The sequence below is a fragment of the Geotrypetes seraphini genome, chromosome 11, assembly GCF_902459505.1.
Source record: "Geotrypetes seraphini chromosome 11, aGeoSer1.1, whole genome shotgun sequence".
In the NCBI taxonomy this organism is placed as follows: Eukaryota; Metazoa; Chordata; class Amphibia; order Gymnophiona; family Dermophiidae; genus Geotrypetes; species Geotrypetes seraphini.
In genome coordinates this window covers 1,426,042-1,447,516 of record NC_047094.1, presented here as the reverse complement: position 1 = coordinate 1,447,516, position 21,475 = coordinate 1,426,042, and the positions used below count along the sequence as shown (strand labels likewise).

The window sequence follows — 21,475 nt, the reverse complement described above, 5'->3', positions numbered from 1 at the left end:
GTCCTAAAAGGAAAAATGTGTGGAGAGACACAGGTCTTGCTGGGGGGGGGGGATTTGATGGGGGTGGGGGCTATTAATGGGATGCATCTCTAGTCCTAAAAGGAAAAGCGAGTGGAGAGGCACAGGTCTTGCTGGGGGGGGGGGGTTTGATGGGGGAGGGGGCTATTAATGGGATGCATCTCTAGTCCTAAAAGGAAAAGTGAGTGGAGAGACACAGGTCTTGCTGGGGGGGGGGTTTGATGGGGGAGGGGGCTATTAATGGGATGCATCTCTAGTCCTAAAAGGAAAAGCGAGTGGAGAGGCACAGGTCTTGCTGGGGGGGGGGGTTGATGGGGGGGGGGGCTATTAATGGGATGCATCTCTAGTCCTAAAAGGAAAAGTGAGTGGAGAGACACAGGTCTTGCTGGGGGGGGGGGATTTGATGGGGGGGGGGGCTATTAATGGGATGCATCTCTAGTCCTAAAAGGAAAAGTGTGTGGAGAGACACAGGTCTTGCTGGGGGGGGGGGTTTGATGGGGGAGGGGGCTATTAATGGGATGCATCTCTAGTCCTAAAAGGAAAAGTGAGTGGAGAGGCACAGGTCTTGCTGGGGGGGGGGATTTGATGGGGGAGGGGCTATTAATGGGATGCATCTCTAGTCCTAAAAGGAAAAGTGTGTGGAGAGACACAGGTCTTGCTGGGGGGGGGGGGTTTGATGGGGGAGGGGGCTATTAATGGGATGCATCTCTAGTCCTAAAAGGAAAAGTGAGTGGAGAGACACAGGTCTTGCTGGGGGGGGGGGGGTTTGATGGGGGAGGGGGCTATTAATGGGATGCATCTCTAGTCCTAAAAGGAAAAGTGTGTGGAGAGGCACAGGTCTTGCTGGGGGGGGGGGTTGATGGGGGGGCTATTAATGGGATGCATCTCTAGTCCTAAAAGGAAAAGTGTGGAGAGGCACAGGTCTTGCCTGGGGGGGGATTTGATGGGGGGGGGGGCTATTAATGGGATGCATCTCTAGTCCTAAAAGGAAAAGTGTGTGGAGAGGCACAGGTCTTGCTGGGGGGGGGGGGGGGGGGGCTATTAATGGGATGCATCTCTAGTCCTAAAAGGAAAAGTGAGTGGAGAGACACAGGTCTTGCCTGGGGGGGGGGATTTGATGGGGGAGGGGGCTATTAATGGGATGCATCTTTAGTCCTAAAAGGAAAAGTGAGTGGAGAGACACAGGTCTTGCTGGGGGGGGGGGTTGATAAATGCCTCTCTTATCCGGGGGGGGTGTAATTAAAGACGCATCTCTTGTCCTGAATGACGTGTGCAGAGGCAGGGGTCGGGGGGGGGGGTTGCAACGATGTCCGTCTCGCGCCTTACCTGCAAGAGTAGGAAGCCGAAGCGCAGCAGAGCCTCCCTCGCCATTGGCCGCCGCTCTCGCCCCGCTGCCGCCTCGGGCCACATCTGGCCTCCGCTGTCACCATCGCGACCGAACGCTTCCGCCTCAACCGGATCTGCTGCTGCGCCTGCGTCGTCTCTGCCAATCAGAAGCCAGACTCTTTGCTGCTGGCCAATGGCAGCGAGCCCGGAAATGCAGGCGTGTTGTCAGATGCCACGTGGAAGATCCTTGGCCTGGCTCCGACCTTCTGGAGCAGAGATCCCTCTCTACTATGCCTCATTTGTATAGTCCCTGCTCAGAAGAGTTTACAATCTAACATCTCAGGCTTGGGGAGATTATGGTAGAGGAAATGGAATTGCCAGAGTGCAATACTGTGGTGTGTTTAATTCAGTTTGGGATGAGGGCAAGACCTGGAGTGGCTCATCCGGAGAAGAATCAAGGGCGCAACTCGTCCTGGAGTCCCTCTTGTCACTCAGGTTTTCAAATCTACAATCAATATGCAGGAAAGAAGTCTGCGTAGAATGGAGGCAGTGCATGCTTCCGTGGCTGCCATCATTATTGCTATTAAGATTTCACTGCGTCCGGGTAGGACAGAACTAGGGGGTTACCCGATTTTGGGGAACCAAAAATCTGGATCCATGGCCCCGCCCCATTCGAGTCCCAACCTCATGTGCATGACATCACCGTGTTGCTGTCCCAACCTCACTGCGAGCTGGAAAGCTTTTCAAAACACGGACAAAGTGCCAGGTCCAGACTCCCGGACACGTCCAGGGAAATCCGAACATCTGGTAACCCAAAGAAGCATGGAACCATGATGGTTGAAACTTTGCTTCTACCTACCCCGACCTGGACTACAGCAGTTATCAGTGTATACAAATTAAGTTTATGCATATTCATTGTGGATAACCTGAAAACCTGACCAGGAGCAAGTTGAGAAACACAGCTTTGTGCTCCAAGACTGTTGTCAGGACAGAAATCTCAGTGGGTAAAAGAAAAGCAATTGTCACTCTGTTTATAGCAGGTAAAACGTGGGACCAGGAGCAGATCACCATTGGTAACAAGGAAAGGGATTTACTAAAGTGACTGGATCCTGGAAATGTGGCTGAAGAAATGCTTTGAAAGACTTTTGTAACTAGTTTTGGAAGTTTACTTGAAAATCTGAGTTGCAGGTATAAAGTTCAAATTATCAATTTTCATCAGGTTCAGCTTGATTTCTTTTTAATGAAGTAAAACACTATGTGAAGTGATTGGACACCAGGGAAAATTATCCTCAGTCTACTGTTAAGTCTGGCCCTGGCCTATGCCCAGCTTGAATTTTGTAAATCTTGGTTGGGTACCTGACCCAAAGAGTTAGCTGCTGCCTGAGGACGCACTAGTCCAAGAGTACCATTCGCCATTCCGGAAGGAAGGCCGAAAGCCGGGGGGGACCCCCGCCAGAAACCTGGCATAATTATAGGGAGGGGCAGAAGGCCGGGCGTAAGAAAACTGTTGGCACACTGCACCTCCAAAGCAAGGACTGGAGGGAGCTCTGAAATGCTGTCCTACCGCTGAGGGTCTGGCAAACTGAGAAGTGCACCAGAAGGGACGAAAATCCAGCCATCCCACACCCCTGGCCGGACGAGGTCTAGAGCCAGGGAGCACCTCAGGCTTACGGCCCTGAACACTGGCCATAAGGTCATCCAAACCCTGGCCAACCAGGATCGAACCTTTAAAAGGGAACCTGCTCAGCATAGTCTTTAGCTGAAGGAGCATCTAACCACTGGTGAATCCAAGTCATTCGTCGAGCGGACACTGAAGAAGCTCCCAGCTTAGTTCAAGATGCCATAGCATGCATCAGTCAAAAAAAATTAGACATGCCCAGGACACAAGGAAGTGGTTGCCGCAGCTCGCCCTCCCGCCCTAGCAGAAAGAGAAAGATGCTTGAGAACAAAATGCATCCTGCAGGAAAACCTCTGTATCTGAGAAGAGGTACGCTTGGTGACCTGAGCCACAGCTGAATCCACCGTCAGCAGCACCAGGTGCTAGTTAAAGTCCGATGCCATGGGATACAACTTTGCCATGTCCAAGCTAAGGGAACCCTCCAGGGACTCCCAGACCTCTAACAGCACTCCCACCAAAACCGCATTGTCCAGCAAAGAAGCGGACAGAAGAGGCTCAGAACTTTACATTCTGCCTGACCCATATGTTCTGAAACCAGGTTCCATGTTCACAATGACCCAGAAATAAAGATGGGCAGGCGGCCAGTCTGGAAATGCCTGCACACCCCCTGGCAATCCACAAGGTCTCGGAACCCATTGTTTTGGGTATCACCCAGATCTGCCAAATTAGCCATATCTGCTGATTCCACTGAAGAAACAGGTGACAGCAAAGGCAGAGACACCGAAGCAGAAGCAAGGGCGGGGGACGAGCTGCCTGCTTTCTGGTACCCCAGCAAAGGAACAAATTGACATGCTGGCAGCTGAAGGTGCAGACTTGTATTGGAGTCTGAGCAGGAGAAACAGGCAAAACCTCTTTTCCTTTTTTCGCATACAGCCAGATAGCTCAGATCCACAAAATCTGGGGAAAAACAGTCACCGGAGGCCGGAAACGCATTTCGGATCTCACAAAATTAGCAGACTTTTTCCCGGAACTGCGCTTGCATTTCACAAAAATGCCATCCGCGCCCAGTTTAGGCACCCGGACGCAGCAATCGCAACTCTGGTGGAATTAAAGGACGTTGGGCCTCTCAGTAGGAGGGGAGCATGGGATCCGCACACGTCTCACATTTCAAATGCTCCTGCCTGGCTTTTAAAATCATTCACGGCATCCTTCCTCCCCTAATCCCACTATTCTTTAACTCCTCGAGTCTTGACTCCACCAGACCCGCCCAAAGATATAAACTATCCTTCCCCTTTCTACACGGTATTCTCTATGCAGGTAAACTGGGAAAATCTCCTCTCTTCAAAATCACAGGTCTCTGGAACAACCTTACTATCCCGTTGTGGAACCTGGGCTCTCTCCAACTATTCTGCATACAACTGAAAACTTGGCTCTTCTCTAACATGTAATTCTATTTTCCCCCCTTACTCTTCCATTCTAAATATAAGCTCATGTAAACCTTTTCCTTTCTCTTCTTATATTTTAAGTTCTTATAAACCGTGCCGAGCTCCATTTCCGTGGAGAGGATGCGGTATATAAACTTAAGGTTTAGTTTAGTCTCACTCCTTCCTTGTGGCCCGTGGCACACAGGATACATGGCCACAAAACCGGCCAACAGCTACCGCATCTAAGGTATGAATCCATGCCATCCTGTCCTGAGGTGGCCATCTGTGAAGTATGGTGCAAAAATGAAGCTGCATAAACAAACTGAACTTCAAGGGGAGTGTCCGCACAGGTGACATCGCAGAGGAGGTTGGTTTTATTTCTAAGTTCAGCCTCCAGAGGGATTGTACAAGAACAGCCATTTGTACCCAGGGAGGTTGGGTGGTTTATGTCAAGGGGAGTAATTTTTGAGAGGGATATTTTAGTATAAGCCTCTGCATCCACTCCACACTTCTATTTCAGAAAACACTTTTACACCAGTGAGCAGGGCAGTATGAGAACTTTAGATAAACGATTGCCCCTGTTCTTTCTGGGCCTTTTGATTATTTATCCAGCCTTACATAGCTAAAGGAATATAAATCAACACAAAATGTTTGGTGTTACTTGTCTAGCCTTCTGGAATGTATTGGCACCACATTTAAGATTGATCTCTCCTTTGAGGGCTTTTTTGTGATCAGTTAAGCTCATTTGTTGTGACATGCATTTTCCAGCATTTTGAACTAGTGAATTTCATCTGTACAGTACCACCCACCTGGCATATAAAATGTATATTGCGCTATGACTTTCTTTTTTCTTGAGTGATTGTCACTGTGGGTGGCAGCCTCTCATGTCCTAGGCTTCCCTGAATTTCTAATCCTAAGTGCATCATTCTACATTAAATTTACTACTACTAATTAATTTCTATAGCGCAGAAAAGGCATACACAGGGTTGTACATTTTAACATACAATAGACAGTCCCTGCTCATAAGAGCTTACAATCTAATTTAGACAGGACATTTCAAGATTGGGGAGATTATGGTAGAGGAAATGATACAGTGGGTCTAGGTACTTGACACCAGTGAGTGGGAGTTAAGAGTTGAAAGCAGTTTCAAAAAAGTGGGCCTTTAGGCTGGATTTGAACGCTGCCAGGGGTGGAGCACGACGTATTGATTCAGGCAGCCTGTTCCAGGCATATGGTGCCATAAGAAAGAAAGGATGGAGTCTGGAGTTGGCAGAGGAAGAGAAGGGTACAAATAAGAGGGGCTTGCCTGATGAGCAGAGATTGCAGGGGAGGGAGATATGTGAGGAGAGATATCGTGGGGTTTCAGAGTGAATACACTTGTAATAATAATAATAATAATTTTATTCTTATATACCGCCATACCGATAAAGTTCTAGGCAGTTCATAACAAGGTGAGCTAATACATGGGATACAGATAAAATACAAATTAGAATAATGGACTTAAAAACAGATAAAGACAAAAAGCATTTACAATATAATGCAGAAAATACCGGCATGGCAGGGAAAAAAGTAATACATACAACAGATAAAATACATCAAGTTGAATATAAGGAACTTGATTGAGAAAATGAAGCAGGATGAATTAAGATACCAGCAAGAGGAGTTTAAACTGTATTTGGCAATGGCCAGGGAGTCAATGAAGTGACTTGAGAAGGGTAATGTGAGCATAGCGGCTCTCATGAAATATGAGTCGTGCAGCAGAATTTTGAACGGATTGAATTATCAAACATTTTTCTAACTCTTGCAGATCCTTTTTCATGTTTTCCACTCCCTCTGGAGAATCCATACTGTTGCAAATCTTGCTATCATCTACAAAAAAGGATTCTAACCCTTCAGCAATGTTGCTCACAATCTCAGCCCTCCTTTACCACTCACACACCCCTGTCCCTCAGTGTAATCGCACTTATACATTACTATCACAGGAACTGGCTCTGACCAGACCTTAGACCAATTATATCCCTTAGATCAGGCTGCTTCTTCTCAATTCTCCATCTTTTTTCAGTTTCTTCCCCAGCTCATCAACATCTCCGGGTTGCCTCTATTAAGCTACTGCTACCTAATGTAGACATACCAAAAAATTATTAACCAGGGTAAGGGGGTGAAGTTGGGGGGGGGGCTTTGATTAAGGCTGGCTTAGGGCCATAACAACCAAGGCCCTTGGCGGATACATTATCTGTAACAGGAAGGGCCAGTGGAACATTTTAAATAGGTGATGGATGTGTTTGAAACAATGTTGGGTAATTTGCAAAGTCTGGAAGATTTGTTGCAAGGTTAAAGGAGAAGGGGACGATTTGGGGGTTGAAACACAAAAGTACATGACTGTACATGCTGTTATCCAAGTCCTGTTATTGCATTGTATTTTGCACAATCAATAAAAACTATTTGAAAATAAAATCTGCTGCTATCTGGCTCTCTTCAATCTCAGCAGCAACCTTCTCCCTGTCCTCTCCTAACCCTCCCAGTGCCCAGGCTTGCTATCTGCAGCAGTCATGTCAACATCCTCCTCATCGCTCCTGCTTCACCACATCATCCTGATAATGCTGCCTCTTCTTGCACTCATGTGCTCTTCCACTACAGCACGCCTGGCTTGAGAGATTGCCATCACCGAGAGTCGCTCCATCACAAGTGCCAGTTCATGTGAAACACTTCTTTCCTACTTCCATCACCCCTTCAGTGATTCATATTTACCCATCATCCTTGTGTATACTTTCCTCTTCTTCACTTCCCAGTAAACTCCCTTGCTAGCTATTGCTTTTTTCCCTCATCCTTTCCTTTCACAGTCACACATCCAACTGCTCATCCTAAAGCCTATGAGGATTGAATTTTTAAAAAATTGGTTTTGGTCATAAGATATAAATTAAGAATTCTCAATATGGAAGAAATAGTATCCAGAAAATAGTCCTAACATAGAAACTATACAAATGATCACCCTTGGCCTAACCATTGTAATATAGAATTACTTATGCTTGCTTGGATTTGTCCTTGGCATTTTCAGGGCACAGACCATAGATGGCAACACTACACATTGAGAAGCAAACCAGTGCTAGGCAGACGTAGTATCACATCATACCTTATCCGTTTATCTTATTGGGCATACTAGAGCTCCCCATAGGTGGTCATCTGCCATCTCCGATGTTAAAAATGGGATAAAGGAGGATACAATTATGTAAAAAGCAGTGTAACAATATGACACTATAACCACTAGTTTGAGAAGATGAAGTCCCCTCCCTACATCAATCTAATCCATACCTACCACCATGATAAGGCACACAACAAGAAGTGTTTGTATCAGTCGACTCAAGACTACAGCAATATCCCTATGTTTTGCTCATGAAACAGTAAAAAGCAACCCCATACAGAATCTTTATTTGGGAGGGGGGGGAAAGGGGTGTAATCAGTAAAGTAGCTCTTTAAAATGTCTCTTCCTTCATCCTGGAGACATCTATAGTGTCTGCAGCAATACATTTGTGTCAAAATGAAAGAAAAGAAGATCAAATACTGTTAAGGATAGAAGCAGAATATAAGTTGTATTTAATAAATAAAATCCAAGGATTGGAATATACTTCTTGCAAGAAACATTTTAGTTCCTCTATTTAAAATGCAATTACTTTTTACTAGATTTGGCTTATGCAGAGGAAAGCAGTATTTTTTTAAAATACAGTACATTCAAATAACAGTAAACGCTTACCAAGGGGTCCTTTCATTAAGCTGCTCTAATGAATCAGTGTATACAGTGGTCTGCGTGATAGTTAGCACACATTAGTCATTGGTACATGCTCAATCCAAGTAATTAAGTCTGTATTTCACCAAAAACAGCCACACCAGAGCTTAAATATCAAAAACTTTAATTGGTAAAGTCTAGTCATACAGAATAAACACTGGATAACCAGTGACAATCACACTAAAAAAATATCCAGCAGTGAAAATCTAGAACTAAAACGTTTCACTTTTTCTCCCAAACAGGTACAAAAAGCATATCCTATGGATACAGAGATTCACATTCCATTTTTATATAATGTTCAGTGGCAATTAATATACCATAGTACAGAGCTAAGCTTTAAAAGTGAAGTATGGAGGAAGAGAGCCAGCGGGAGCTATCACATTAACCTGAACTCCCAGTTTCCCTCAGTGGCTAGCTGTCGTCTGTCAGCCACTTCTGCCACTCCAAGCAAAAAGATGAAAGAAAAAAAAATCTGGGTTGATCACGAAGCAATTATCAAAAGAATATTAAAACCCCACACTCAAGGCTACTCAGCTCTCACATTTCAGGCAGAGAAAAGGAATCCTGGGAGTAAGATAGAGGAACACCAAGGAGACCATCTCCTTCACATGACATGCCTAGTCATATAGCATCTGGAATTTGGCATCTTGGAGTTAGGGCCTTAGAGGAGAACATACATAATACCAAACTTAGACTTGCAAAATCAGTTCTACCTCTCTGGCCTCTAAAACTTTTTAATACTTCCTTCCAACTTAGGATCCAATACATATATTTCAGATCGAAATGAGATTAGAGCAACCAGCTTAGCCAAACATCCCGAGCCCTGTGTGAACTGGGAAATGATCTTCAGTGAACCTGAGTTCTCATTCTGAACGCTTAAGAGAAGCATAATAAAAATATATGTCCAAGTCCAATTTGGATGTAGGGCGCTAGTCACCCAAAGTTGGCAAGACACAAATGTCCGTTCTCGAAAAATGCTTCTAAAGTATACTTTTTTCCAAAACTCGTCCATGCGTTTGATCATCCAGACCGCCACTACATATCTTTATATCACATTCTCGGCCAAATATTAGTCTCCAAATCCCAAATGCCCAGAACAAGACCTTTTGGACATGGGAAAGGCCAGCTGTGTTACGTGTGTGGGAGGGGCTACCCAGACATGGCAACAACTTCACAAAAAGGGTGTCAAACATCTCACCAGATCTCCTATATAAGTTATAAGTCATTTTTCCAGGTACTTTAGTTAGATTGTGAGCCTTCGGGACAGTAAGGGAATTTCTAAGTACCTATTTTACTTATAATTTTAATGCACTCTATTGTCTATTTTTCTGTAAACCGCTTAGAATCCTAACGGAGTTTAGCGGTATATAAGAAATAAATTACATTACATTATGTTGAGCCCCCCAAAACCTACTATACCCACTTGTCTAAAACCCCAATAGCTTATGGCTGAAGGCAACACCTATATGGCAATATATTAGGGTTTTGGTGGGCTCATATTTTTCACCATGAATTTAGTGGTTAGAGTGGCTTATGGGCCTGTGTCCTCCTCTCTATGGCTCACTAGCCCACCCCCAGACTACGTAAGCCACATCGGTGCAGCTCTACTAGGCTTTCCTATGCCAGGTGCTGATGTTCTGGAGGCAGGTATGTATTTTATTCTGATTTTTATGGTGGTGGGAGGGAGGGGGTGTGTGTGGGGGGAGGGGTGTCTGTACTTTGTGTCTGCAGTGGTTATGTGGTCACTCTGGATATCTTCTGGGAAATTAGACTTCATTTTAGATCGCCTGAGTCACAATGTATAAGTTCCATCCAGGCAGTCTAGGTCGGCCCACATCCCACCCAAATCCCGCAATCACCACTCTTCCAAAACCGCCCCTTTCAGCTCTGGGTGCACAGTGGCATTCAGAGCCTAAAATGTCTCCGGATACATTTTTTAAAAAGTTTTGATTTTCTGCACTTGGATGACCTGTCTTTTAGGTCATCCATTTCAATTATGAGCCCCTTAGTGTAATTTAAGACTTTTTAGAATTTAAGTGGTCTCCTAAACCTGGGGCTTTAGAAGAAATCATACACAGGTACAATGACACCTGACCCAGAGACTTTACATTCTGAGTAGCTGATGCAGGAGGAGGAAAGTGTATATCCTAAGGTCACAACCAGTGTTAGATAGAAGATTAGAAGCCAAGTGTCCCACCTGCATACTCCTTTCCTCTTCAGCAATTATGTTAAACTGGTTCCTCTAATCCACTCTGGTTTTCCACTGGCAAAGGACAGGCTGTTACAGCACTGGTGGGGGGGCCAATGCTCAGAACTCCTGCGCCATAGAGAACAACGCCCAACTCATACCAGAGAAGTGGCAATACACATCTATCCGGTGCTCAATGCAAACTGTGAGATCAAAAGTAAACATGAAGAACCGGCCTGGTGCTTACACAGAAGAGTTTTGGGTCAGGCAAAGCAGATTGGTGTCATTCTACATCTTTACAACTTTTTTTTTTCACTTGGAAGGCTTATATTTAAGCGCAGAAACCAGGCACCAATGTGTGTTTTTACTTTAATGTTTGCTTGGAATCACACATTTGTTTTTTACTCCCAGCACTTCCAAGGCTTGCATGGCTTCACTTCTGCCATAAATCAAAACCAACAGATTTTAAGCTGAAAAATATTACACACCAATGCCAGAGGTAAGGGCAAGATATGTTTGTGCGCTGTTCTCCGAGCGCTGGGAAGGAATAGCAAATTACCGCATTTACATCCGTTTGACTACATTTAAATACAATTTCTGCTAATCTCTGGTGTTGTCGATATTTCTTACGCTGCAGCCCTCTGAACATGGGCTCATTGTTTAGTTCAACAAGTGCTGCTCACTGTTTCATTTGCAATCAGACCCAAGATACAGTAGTAAATCCTTTTCCTCTGTATCCCCAGCAGCCACAGCCACATACACAAACCAATCTCTCAGATTCTAATCCAGTCCATGAAGGAATCAAAGAACTTGGGGGGGGGGGGGGTCTATCTCTTCTGTAAAGAGAACAAAAATGTTTATAAAAGTTACACAAGCCTTTTTTCCTTCTTTTCTTTGGTGCACCATGACTAAGCAACAGCAGTTTTCAAAACCGTTGATCGACATGACGCTTTGCTCTGATCTTTCTGAAAGGGCCTGAACCCCACCAGTAAAAAAACAAAGGCACAGCTAAACTAAACTGTTGGGAGCGGGGTGGGGGGGGGGGGGAAGGACAAAGAACATGGAAAAGGGAAGCTGCAAGGGGACCACCATCACCAGGGCCGTTCTGCTAAAAATGATAAAATGGTTTGGAAGTGACTTTAGGCTGCCAATTTTTATTAACAGAACTTATGGCTCTGTCACTAGATCAATAATGATTAGGAAATCAGTGGACCTTATCATAGTTAAACAGAAATGAAGCACTACCCTATTGGATCCTAAATCCAAAACAGAGAAGGAATAGGACAATGACTTTCTACTGAAATGAAATATCCTGGGGTCCAGAGCATTGGATCAATCGACATTTATTAGAAATAAAATAAGGCTCAAATAGCAGACACCACATGGTGTTGCGTTTCGGCAAGAAACCACCTGCATCAGGAGTCACAACAACTGACTTGAAGTCCTCGGGTGCAGCTAAGCCTTCTGCTATAGCAAATTACTAATCGTAGCAATAAAACCACTGCTTTATGTAAAAGCAGCCAATGCTTGCACTTATCTACATGACACACACAACCCCTGAAAGCCGTCTCAGCATCTGCCCGAGTCAGTACAGGAAAAGAATCCCAGCCAGTCAAGTTTTCGTGATAACCCAATTAAATAGGCATTAGATAAATCTGCATTTAATGCAGACAGTGCATGCAGATCTCTCAAGAACATAAGAGTTACCATACTGTGACAGATCAAAGGTCTTTCAAGTCCAGGATCCTGCTTCCAACAGTGGCCAATCCAGGTCACAAGTACCTGGTAAGATCCCAAACGAGTAAACATCCTGAAAACCTGACTGGGGGGAGGGGGGCCCTGGAACACTACATTATAGCGTCAGATGTTGAGAGCAGGGATTCCTGCACAGGGAGGGAAAGAGCACCAACTGAAGGAAAGGTTTTGGTCCCCTCAGTGATGCACTCCTCATGCTTTAACACAGGTTAGAAGCAGAAAAGAGCTACACTCTGCCAACTGGGCTTTAGGAAGGGCTATGGCTCACTGGTTGAGCTGCTGCCTCTGCATCCAAAGGTTGCAAAATCAAAGCCTAGTGCTGGTCCTTGTGATTTAATCCTCCAGTGCCCACTGCTTTGACATGCCAAAATGATAAAAAGCTGGTATACAAGTCCCCTTCCCTTTAGGGCAGCCAGAAACATTTGCTGCAAATGCATCTTGTGCCTATCTTGAAAACCCAGTCAGAAAAATACTGAAGGGGTAACAAACTCAACCGCTATGTTGTTACTGTTGAGTGACTAAAGACAGTTGCTTGAATTCAGGAAAAGTCACTTCATGAAAAATATTCATAAATGTTAGTTCAATAGTTGTCAATTTATATATCTAATAGAACTCTGCTCAGAGACATGAAGGCAATATGTTCCGCCTCACCACCCAATCATTGCAGTGTTCAAGGTAAATTTGCTCCAGGTAAAAAACTCTCATTAACTGTTTATGTTGCTAGCTACCACAGCTATGCTTAGCCTTTTATCCAAATCTAAGGTATAAAAACAGATTTGTTCAAACTTAGCTTTGAAAAAGTAGCTGGTTCCGATGTGCCACGTTTCGGTCCTGCGTCAGGGAACCGACAAACAAATAAGGTTAAATTGGAGGTGAAAGCTCTGAAATAAAGATGAATGTGTGTTAAAACCACAATATTTAATTCAATACACAAGGTTAAAAACTACTCACTTTTTTGTTTTAAATCTATGTATGGCTCAGTCTAAAGGGAGGTACTCACCATAAAGCATAAAATTCGATTTACTTATGCCGTCAAAACGTAATTTCTTCTCACTATACAAACGGAGACCTGCACTCCAAATGAACTATTTAAAGGCTGTCACACGCCAAAGTGAACCACACGTACAACCCACGTCACCACGTAAAGCTACGCATGCAATCCAAGAACCATTCATACTCTCAAATGCTAAGTCAATATGAAACCCGATACCCATGCGCTACACATACACACTGCCTTACAAACAAGATGACAAACGTCCTTCTCTTCCAGATTAAAAGTACACAATATATGGTAAGAGAAATGAAGGAAAATAGCAGCCAACAGCGAACAGACCACGGCAAAAACAGGGGGAAGGAATCAAACAAAAGTGATCTCTTGCAGCTACATGAGAAAACTCCCACAAGGGAAATACCCTGTACTTCCAAAAAGAGAGTCACAAAAAAGCTCTCCACTCAATTTCACTGTTTAGTCCATGGGGAGACAGAGTACCCAAGGTATAGATCCACCTCTGTTCTAAGGTGAATAACTTAGCTTTCAAATCACCCCCTCTAGGGAGTGTAGGCGCATCCAAAATAGAAAAACGCAGGGAGGAAATAGGGTGTTTGGCTGTAAGCCAATGATGGGTGAGAGGAGCTTCCAAAACCTCCTTACCTATTCTCACTCGTATACTCCTAATGGTGTGACCTACATAGAGCAAGTGGCAGGGGCACTCAATGATGTACACTACCCCTTTGGTATTGCAATTAGTTGCTTTCAAAGATTTACATTTTCACCCATTCAGGGACATTAATGTCTGTTAGTCTAACACTATGTTGACAAATAGTACAAGAGGAGCATGGTGAATGAGTGCCTATTGAACTTAGGTTGGATGTCTCAGAATGGTATTGGGCTTTAGGGAGATGCTGTTTGAGGTTCCACCCTCGTGAAAAAGCAAATTTAGGAAGGTTTTCAAAAACATCATGATATTGTAAGATGTTCCAATGTTGTTTAATTTGCTTAATTTTAAATGCATGTTGAGAGTATGGGAGAACACATACTATATCTGTATCGTGTTTTTTGCTTGGTAGTAATAGGTTTTCTCTGTTGGACCAAAGTGCCCTTTTATAAGCTCTTTTAATAATGGGTGCTGGATATCCCCTCTCTCTGAATCTGTAGCATTTGAGAGTGTGAATGGGACTTGGATTGCATGCGTAGCTTTACGTGGTGACGTGGGTTGTACGTGTGGTTCACTTTGGCGTGTGGCAGCCTTTAAATAGTTCATTTGGAGTGCAGGTCTCCGTTTGTATAGTGAGAAGAAATTACGTTCTGACGGCATAAGTAAACCGCATTTTATGCTTTATGGTGAGTACCTCCCTTTAGACTGAGCCATACATAGATTTAAAACAAAAAAGTGAGTAGTTTTTAACCTTGTGTATTGAATTAAATATTGTGGTTTTAACACACATTCATCTTTATTTCAGAGCTTTCACCTCCAATTTAACCTTATTTGTTTGTCGGTTCCCCGACGCAGGACCGAAACGTGGCACATCGGAACCAGCTACTTTTTCAAAGCTAAGTTTGAACAAATCTGTTTTTATACCTTAGATTTGGATAAAAGGCTAAGCATAGCTGTGGTAGCTAGCAACATAAACAGTTAATGAGAGTTTTTTACCTGGAGCAAATTTACCTTGAACACTGCAATGATTGGGTGGTGAGGCGGAACATATTGCCTTCATGTCTCTGAGCAGAGTTCTATTAGATATATAAATTGACAATTATTGAACTAACATTTATGAATATTTTTCATGAAGTGACTTATCTTGAAAACCCAGCTGGCTTGTGGCACTTGACTGGAGCTGCCTACTTCCTCTTTAGAAGGTCTCAAAAGACGGAGTTATACCTGAGGCAGGAAAAAAGGAAATTGCAAGATAACGACAACTCCGTTCTCTTATTAAACCATTCAAGAGCCTCAGCAGCTCACTAGTTGCCAGTTGATCACTACTGTTGCTCAAACTGTGGAAGGGAGAATGCAACTAACCAAACAAGGACATTGAAAAGAGCTTTAAACAGGGGGGGGGGGGGGCTTTTTAAAACAAAATTTGGTGCTTATCCATCCTTTTGTGAAGCAGTTTTCTAGTGCCAAATTTTATTAATGATTTGGGGTGCAAACAATACAAATTACTCCTCCCTTGACACCATGAAGCAGCTTCCTCACTAGTGGGGGTGACTGACTAAACTAAACTAAAGCTTAACTTTATATACCAGGTCATCAACCTAAGGACGCTTGACTTGGTTTACAATTAAAGAAACCCTAAAGAAAGTAAAAACAAAGGTTTCAGAGAAATTAAGTTTTCAAAATGTTTGGCAAATAGAACAGTTTTTAGAAATTTATGGAAAGAACTGGGGCTCCTCAGAATTAAGTTGAGAAAGTTTAAAAGCCAGAGATTGACTGAAGATCTTAATAATAACAACAGTTTATATACCCCAGGACTGTGAAGTTCTATGCGGGTTATAAATTAATTAGAATTAACAAAATTAGAAGCTAGTTAGTAACAGCGCTAGAGACCAGTTATTGTGGAGTAGGATTGGACAGGTTAGTTGCCTAAATACTTCAGGTGTTTCCTAAATTCCCCATAAGTAGTAGGCGTGAGCAATTGTTCCAGATCTTTGCCCCATAATGCCGCTTGATGTGAGAGACGATATTGATGGTGTTTTTTAAATTTACATCCTTTAACTGGTGGGGAAACAAAATTCGAGTGTGAGCTTCTCTTATGTCTGTTTGAGAAAGAGAAGAGGTCCGTTAGAAGGAAGGGAGAGTTTGAATTGTTGGATGCCTCTTGCAAAGGAAAATCTGTAAGCATTTCATAAGGGAATGAGGGGAATAAAAATGCCATATAAAATTTTGAAAGAGATGCAAGCAGATTTGAATTGAATTCTAAGATAAACCGGGAGCCAATGAAGACTCAGGAGCAAAGGGGTCACAAAGCTGGCTCCTATGCTTACAAGCTCACATACAGATGTTCCCCAAATATTAAACAAACTAGACCATCGAGCCATTTTGAAACAAATTAAAGAGGGAGATAGGACAAAACTCTAACACGTCAACTAGCAGCCAGATTCAGCTTTCAGGTTTATTTTTTAAATATCTGTTGGCTTTAGTACCACTTGAAAACAACAATATAATTTTTACCAAAGTTACCCAGAAATGTAGTGACCTGTGTGCAGCTCCTGTGAAATGACGGACAAGTGATTTTAATCTTCCTGTCTGCTCCACGCATGGATGTTAGCAAGGCTTTAGGCTACGGCTAGATGGGAAATATTAACACTACAGTATAGTCAGGCAAACAAAAAAGGAAAAGTGTTCGACAGCTTGCAGAAGCTCTGTGTCTCAATGGCGAGCACAGGGCCCCATTTCAGATTGCATATCTGAAAGCTGGAGTATTTGAGAAGCTAGAGCAGAGCTGATGGTTACAATCCCTTTGGTTTCTCCCTTCCTAATAAGATGCATTAGACTTTTTGTGGTTATATCAACCACTGTGAATCTAAATTGCAGTGAAGAGGGGAAGCACAGGAGAAGGCATTTAAATAGCATGGCATCAAAGAGGAAGCACCAGCCCAGGAAGTTCAGCATCTCTTAGGGTCCCATTTACAAGACTCTTCTCCCATTCTTTGTCCAAGGTTTTTTCATAGAAACAGGTTGCTATTGATCTGTGACAACCTGAAACATGGGTTCAATTCAGAAATAAAGGACTCTATATTCTGAAACAATAATGCAGTTGGCATTTGATACTATCGGTGTTAAGTGCTTTGGTTTAAAATTTTGGGCCTGCCAAAATGAAACCTTTTAGCCAAGACATAACATAAGAACATAAGAAACGCCTTCGCCGGATCAGACCTAGGTCCATCTAGTCCGGCGATCCACACACGCGGAGGCCCAGTTAGGTGCTCCTTATTGGAGACCCGGATTTCCCGTATCCCCCGATGTGATTTGCAAGAAGGTGTGAATCCAACTTGCGCTTGAAATCCAGAACAGTAGCCTCTGCCACCACCTCCTCCGGGAGAGCATTCCAAACACCCACCACTCGTTGTGTGAAACAGAACTTCCCGACATTTGTCCTGAACCTGCTGCCGCTCAGTTTCAGGCTATGACCTCTTGTCCGTGTCACATCTGAAAATGTCAGTAATGCTGTTTCCTTGTCAATTTTATCAAATCCTTTTAATATTTTAAAAATCTCTAACAAATCTCCTCGCAGTCTTCTCTTTTCGAGGGTGAACAGTCCGAGTTTACTGAGGCGTTCTTTGTAGTTCAAATTCTCCATACCTCTGACAAGTTTCGTGGCTCGCCTCTGCACATTCTCCAGCAGAGTTATATCCTTCTTAAGGTATGGAGACCAGTGTTGGACACAGTATTCTAAGTGTGGTCTGACCATTGCTCTGTAAAGTGGCATTATGACGTCTCCGGATCTACTCGTGATCCCCTTCTTAATCATGCCTAACATCCTGTTTGCTTTCTTAACATAACATAACATAAGAATTGCCACTGCTGGGTCAGACCAGTGGTCCATCATGCCCAGCAGTCCACTCCCACGACGGCCCCTAGGTCAAAGACCAGTGTCCTGTGACCAGCCCTACCTACGTACATGGTAGCAATATCCGAAACATGGTTCACAGACTCTCATGGGTGGGATATAACTATACCAGGATACAACCTGCTTCACCAAGATAGAGAGGGTAAGTTGGGAGGTGGGGTAGCACTTTACATCAAAGAGAACATCAAGACAACTAGGATCACAGATGTCAAGTACACTGGGGAATCCATCTGGGTAAACCTGGCCAGGGGCGGAGAGAAATGCCTATACCTCGGTGGGGTATACAGACCTCCAAGACAATCGGAGGACAAGGACACAGAATTAATTGAAGACATTGAGAATATCACCTTACGGGGGGACGTTGTCCTGCTAGGGGACTTCAACATGCCTGATGTAGACTGGAACGCATTATCAGCAACAACTTGTAGTAGCAGGAGGATATTAACATTCATGAAGGGAGTACAGCTCAAACAAATGGTACTAGAGCCCACTAGGGCCCAGGCCATCCTGGACCTGGTACTTACGAACGGGGAAAGCGTCACGGAAGTCTCGGTGGGAGAAACACTGGCAACCAGTGACCATAACATGGTATGGTTCAACCTTAGAAAGGGCTTCCCTAGATCACAAACAAAAACGAAGGTACTCAATTTCCGGGGCAATGACTTCGCAAGCATGGGTGATTTCGTCCATCAGACGCTACAGGCTCAAGAAACAACGGACGATGTGGAAGCTATGTGGTCAACACTGAAAAGGACACTACACGAAGCAACTATCCGCTACATAAAATCGGTAAATAAACAAAGAAGAAAGAAGAAACCCCGTTGGTTCACTGATGAGGTCTCACACCTAGTCAAGGACAAGAAAAGAGCATTTCTTTCATACAAACGCACCGGGGAGAAAGAAGCTAACATTGAATACAAGACAAGGTCTGCAGCGGTCAAAACAGCAGTCAGGGAGGCCAAACTTCAAGTGGAAGAAACTCTAGCAAAGAACATTAAGAAAGGGGACAAATCCTTCTTCAGGTATATTAGTGACAGGCAGAAGAACACAAACGGGATAGTACGCCTTAGAACAGCAGACGGGATTTATGTGGAAACAGATTCCGAAAAAGCCAAACTACTGAACGATTACTTCTGCTCAGTCTTTACCTGCAAGGCACCTGGACATGGGCCACAGCTGGAAGCAAAGCCAAGCAAGGAAGACCCATTTCAGAATTTTGGGTTCTCACCAGCTGATGTTTACAGCGAACTGTCAAGACTCAAGGTGAGCAAAGCCATGGGACCAGACAAATTGCACCCACGAGTGCTCAGGGAGCTGTGCGATGTCCTGGCAGAACCGTTAACCATGCTCTTCAATCTCTCCCTAAGTACGGGGAGAGTCCCCCTGGACTGGAAAACAGCTAACGTCGTTCCTCTGCACAAAAAGGGTTGCAGAGCGGAGGCTGCGAATTACAGACCAGTGAGTCTCACATCAATAGTGTGTAAACTCATGGAAACACTACTTAAATGTAAATTAGACACGATTTTGGATGAGGGGAATCTAAGGGATCCTAGTCAACATGGATTCACTAGGGGTAGGTCATGCCAATCCAATCTTATCAGCTTCTTTGATTGGGTAACAGGAAAGCTAGACTCGGGAGAGTCTCTGGACATAGTGTACTTGGATTTCAGTAAGGCTTTCGACAGCGTCCCACACCGTAGACTATTAAACAAGATGAAATCGATGGGGTTAGGTGAGACACTAATTGCATGAGTCAATGATTGGCTGAGTGGAAGACGTCAGAGGGTGGTGGTCAACGGCACCCTCTCTGAGACATCGGAGGTGACCAGCGGAGTGCCACAGGGCTCGGTCCTGGGTCCACTCCTTTTTAACATATTCATAAGGGACTTGACCCAAGGGCTTCAGGGTAAAGTAACTATTCGCTGATGACGCTAAACTATGTAATATAGTAAGTGAAAGCAATCTGCAGGATAGTATGACGCAGGATCTGCTTACGTTGGAAAACTGGTCCTCGACATGGCAGCTGGGCTTCAACGCTAAGAAATGTAAGGTTATGCATCTCGGTAGCAGAAATCCATGCAAACCTTACACCTTAAATGGAGAAACACTAGCTAGGACTTCAGAAGAAAGAGACTTGGGAGTAATCATCAGTGCAGACATGAAGGCCGCCAAACAAGTAGAGAAGGCCTCATCCAAAGCAAGGCAACTTATGGGATGTATCAATAGAAGCTTCGTTAGCCGCAAATCTGAAGTCATAATGCCACTGTACAGAACCATGGTGAGACCTCATCTGGAGTACTGTGTGCAATTCTGGAGGCCACATTACCGTAAAGACGTGCTTAGAGTTGAGTCGGTTCAGCGGATGGCCACTAGGATGATCTCGGGGCTCAAGGATCTCTCGTACAAAGAAAGACTAAACAAATTGCAGCTCTACACTCTAGAGGAGCGCAGGGAGAGGGGGGACATGATTGAGACATTTAAATACATCACGGGACGTGTCGAGGTGGAAGAAGACATCTTCTTTCTCAAGGGACCCTCGGTCACAAGGGGGCATCCGTTCAAACTCAGAGGAGGAAAATTCGATAGTGACATAAGGAAGTATTTCTTCACAGAAAGGGTTGTAGATCACTGGAACAAGCTTCCAGAGCAGGTGATCAAGGCCACCAGCATTATTGACTTTAAGAATAAATGGGATGCCCTAGTAGGATCCTTACGAGGGAAAGTTAAGGAACTAGGTCATTAGTACTCAGACTTAATGGGGTGGGTCAGTAGAGTGGGCAGACTTGATGGGCTATAGCCCTTTTCTGCCGTCATCTTTCTATGTTTCTATGAACTTGTCTAACTTTGTCTTGAATCCTTGGAGGGTGTTTCCCCTATAACAGCCTCTTGAAAAGTGTTCCAGTTTTCCACCACTCTCTGGGTGAAGAAGAACTTCCTTACATTTGTATGGAATCTATTCATTTTAACTTCAGAGAGTGCCCTTTTGTTCTCCCTACCTTGGAGAGGGTGAACAACCTGTCTTTATCTACTAAGTCTATTCCCTTCAGTATCTTGAATGTTTTGATCATGTCCCCTCTTTTCAAGGGAGAAGAAGACCAGTTTCTCTAATCTCACTGTACGGCAACTGCTCCAGCTCCTTAACTATTTTAGTTGCTCTTCTCTGTACCCTATCGAGTAGTACCGTGTCCTTCATGTACGGTGACCAGTGCTAGACGCAGTATTCCAGGTGAGGGCGTACCATGGCCTGGTACAGCGGCATGATAACCTTCTCCGATCTGTTCATGATACCCTTCTTAATCATTCCTAGCATCTGTCTCTAGGACAAGGAGGGGGCCAGGGGCATTCCCAAGATGGTACCAACCTCACCCAGACCACAATCCATTCCAATATATTTGTTTAGGGGGACTGCCCAAACAGCACAGTTACTTACCGTAACAGGTGTTATCCAGGGACAGCAGCCAGATATTCTTTAACGCATGGGTGACGTCACCGACGGAGCCCCGGTACGGACACTTTTAACTAGAAAGTTCTAGTTGGCCGCACCGCGCATGCGCGAGTGCCTTCCCGCCCGACGGAGGAGTGCGTGGTCCCCAGTTAAGATAAGCCAGCTAAGAAGCCAACCCGGGGAGGTGGGTGGGACGCAAGAATATCTGCCTGCTGTCCCTGGATAACACCTGTTACGGTAAGTAACTGTGCTTTATCCCAGGACAAGCAGGCAGCATATTCTTAACGCATGGGTGACCTCTAAGCGAACAGAGAGGGAAGGAGGGATGGTTGGCCATTAGGAAAATAAATTA

At 44.3% G+C, this 21,475-nt stretch overlaps 1 protein-coding gene across 4 annotated transcripts in view; it reads right to left on the bottom strand.

The window, feature by feature from the left end:
- Positions 1–1,511, bottom strand: part of ERN2 (endoplasmic reticulum to nucleus signaling 2) — a 74,838-nt gene extending 73,327 nt beyond the window's left edge. For 3 of the 4 annotated variants that reach the window (XM_033963764.1, XM_033963765.1, XM_033963766.1), the window contains exon 1: positions 1,345–1,497. In XM_033963764.1, coding sequence (XP_033819655.1) covers positions 1,345–1,428 — 84 coding nt within the window. In that variant the 5' untranslated portion in view covers positions 1,429–1,497. Of the gene's footprint in view, positions 1–1,344 lie in introns of all 4 variants that reach the window. The other variant, XR_004541121.1, reaches the window with a different exon arrangement.
- Positions 1,512–21,475: the final 19,964 nt, after the last annotated feature.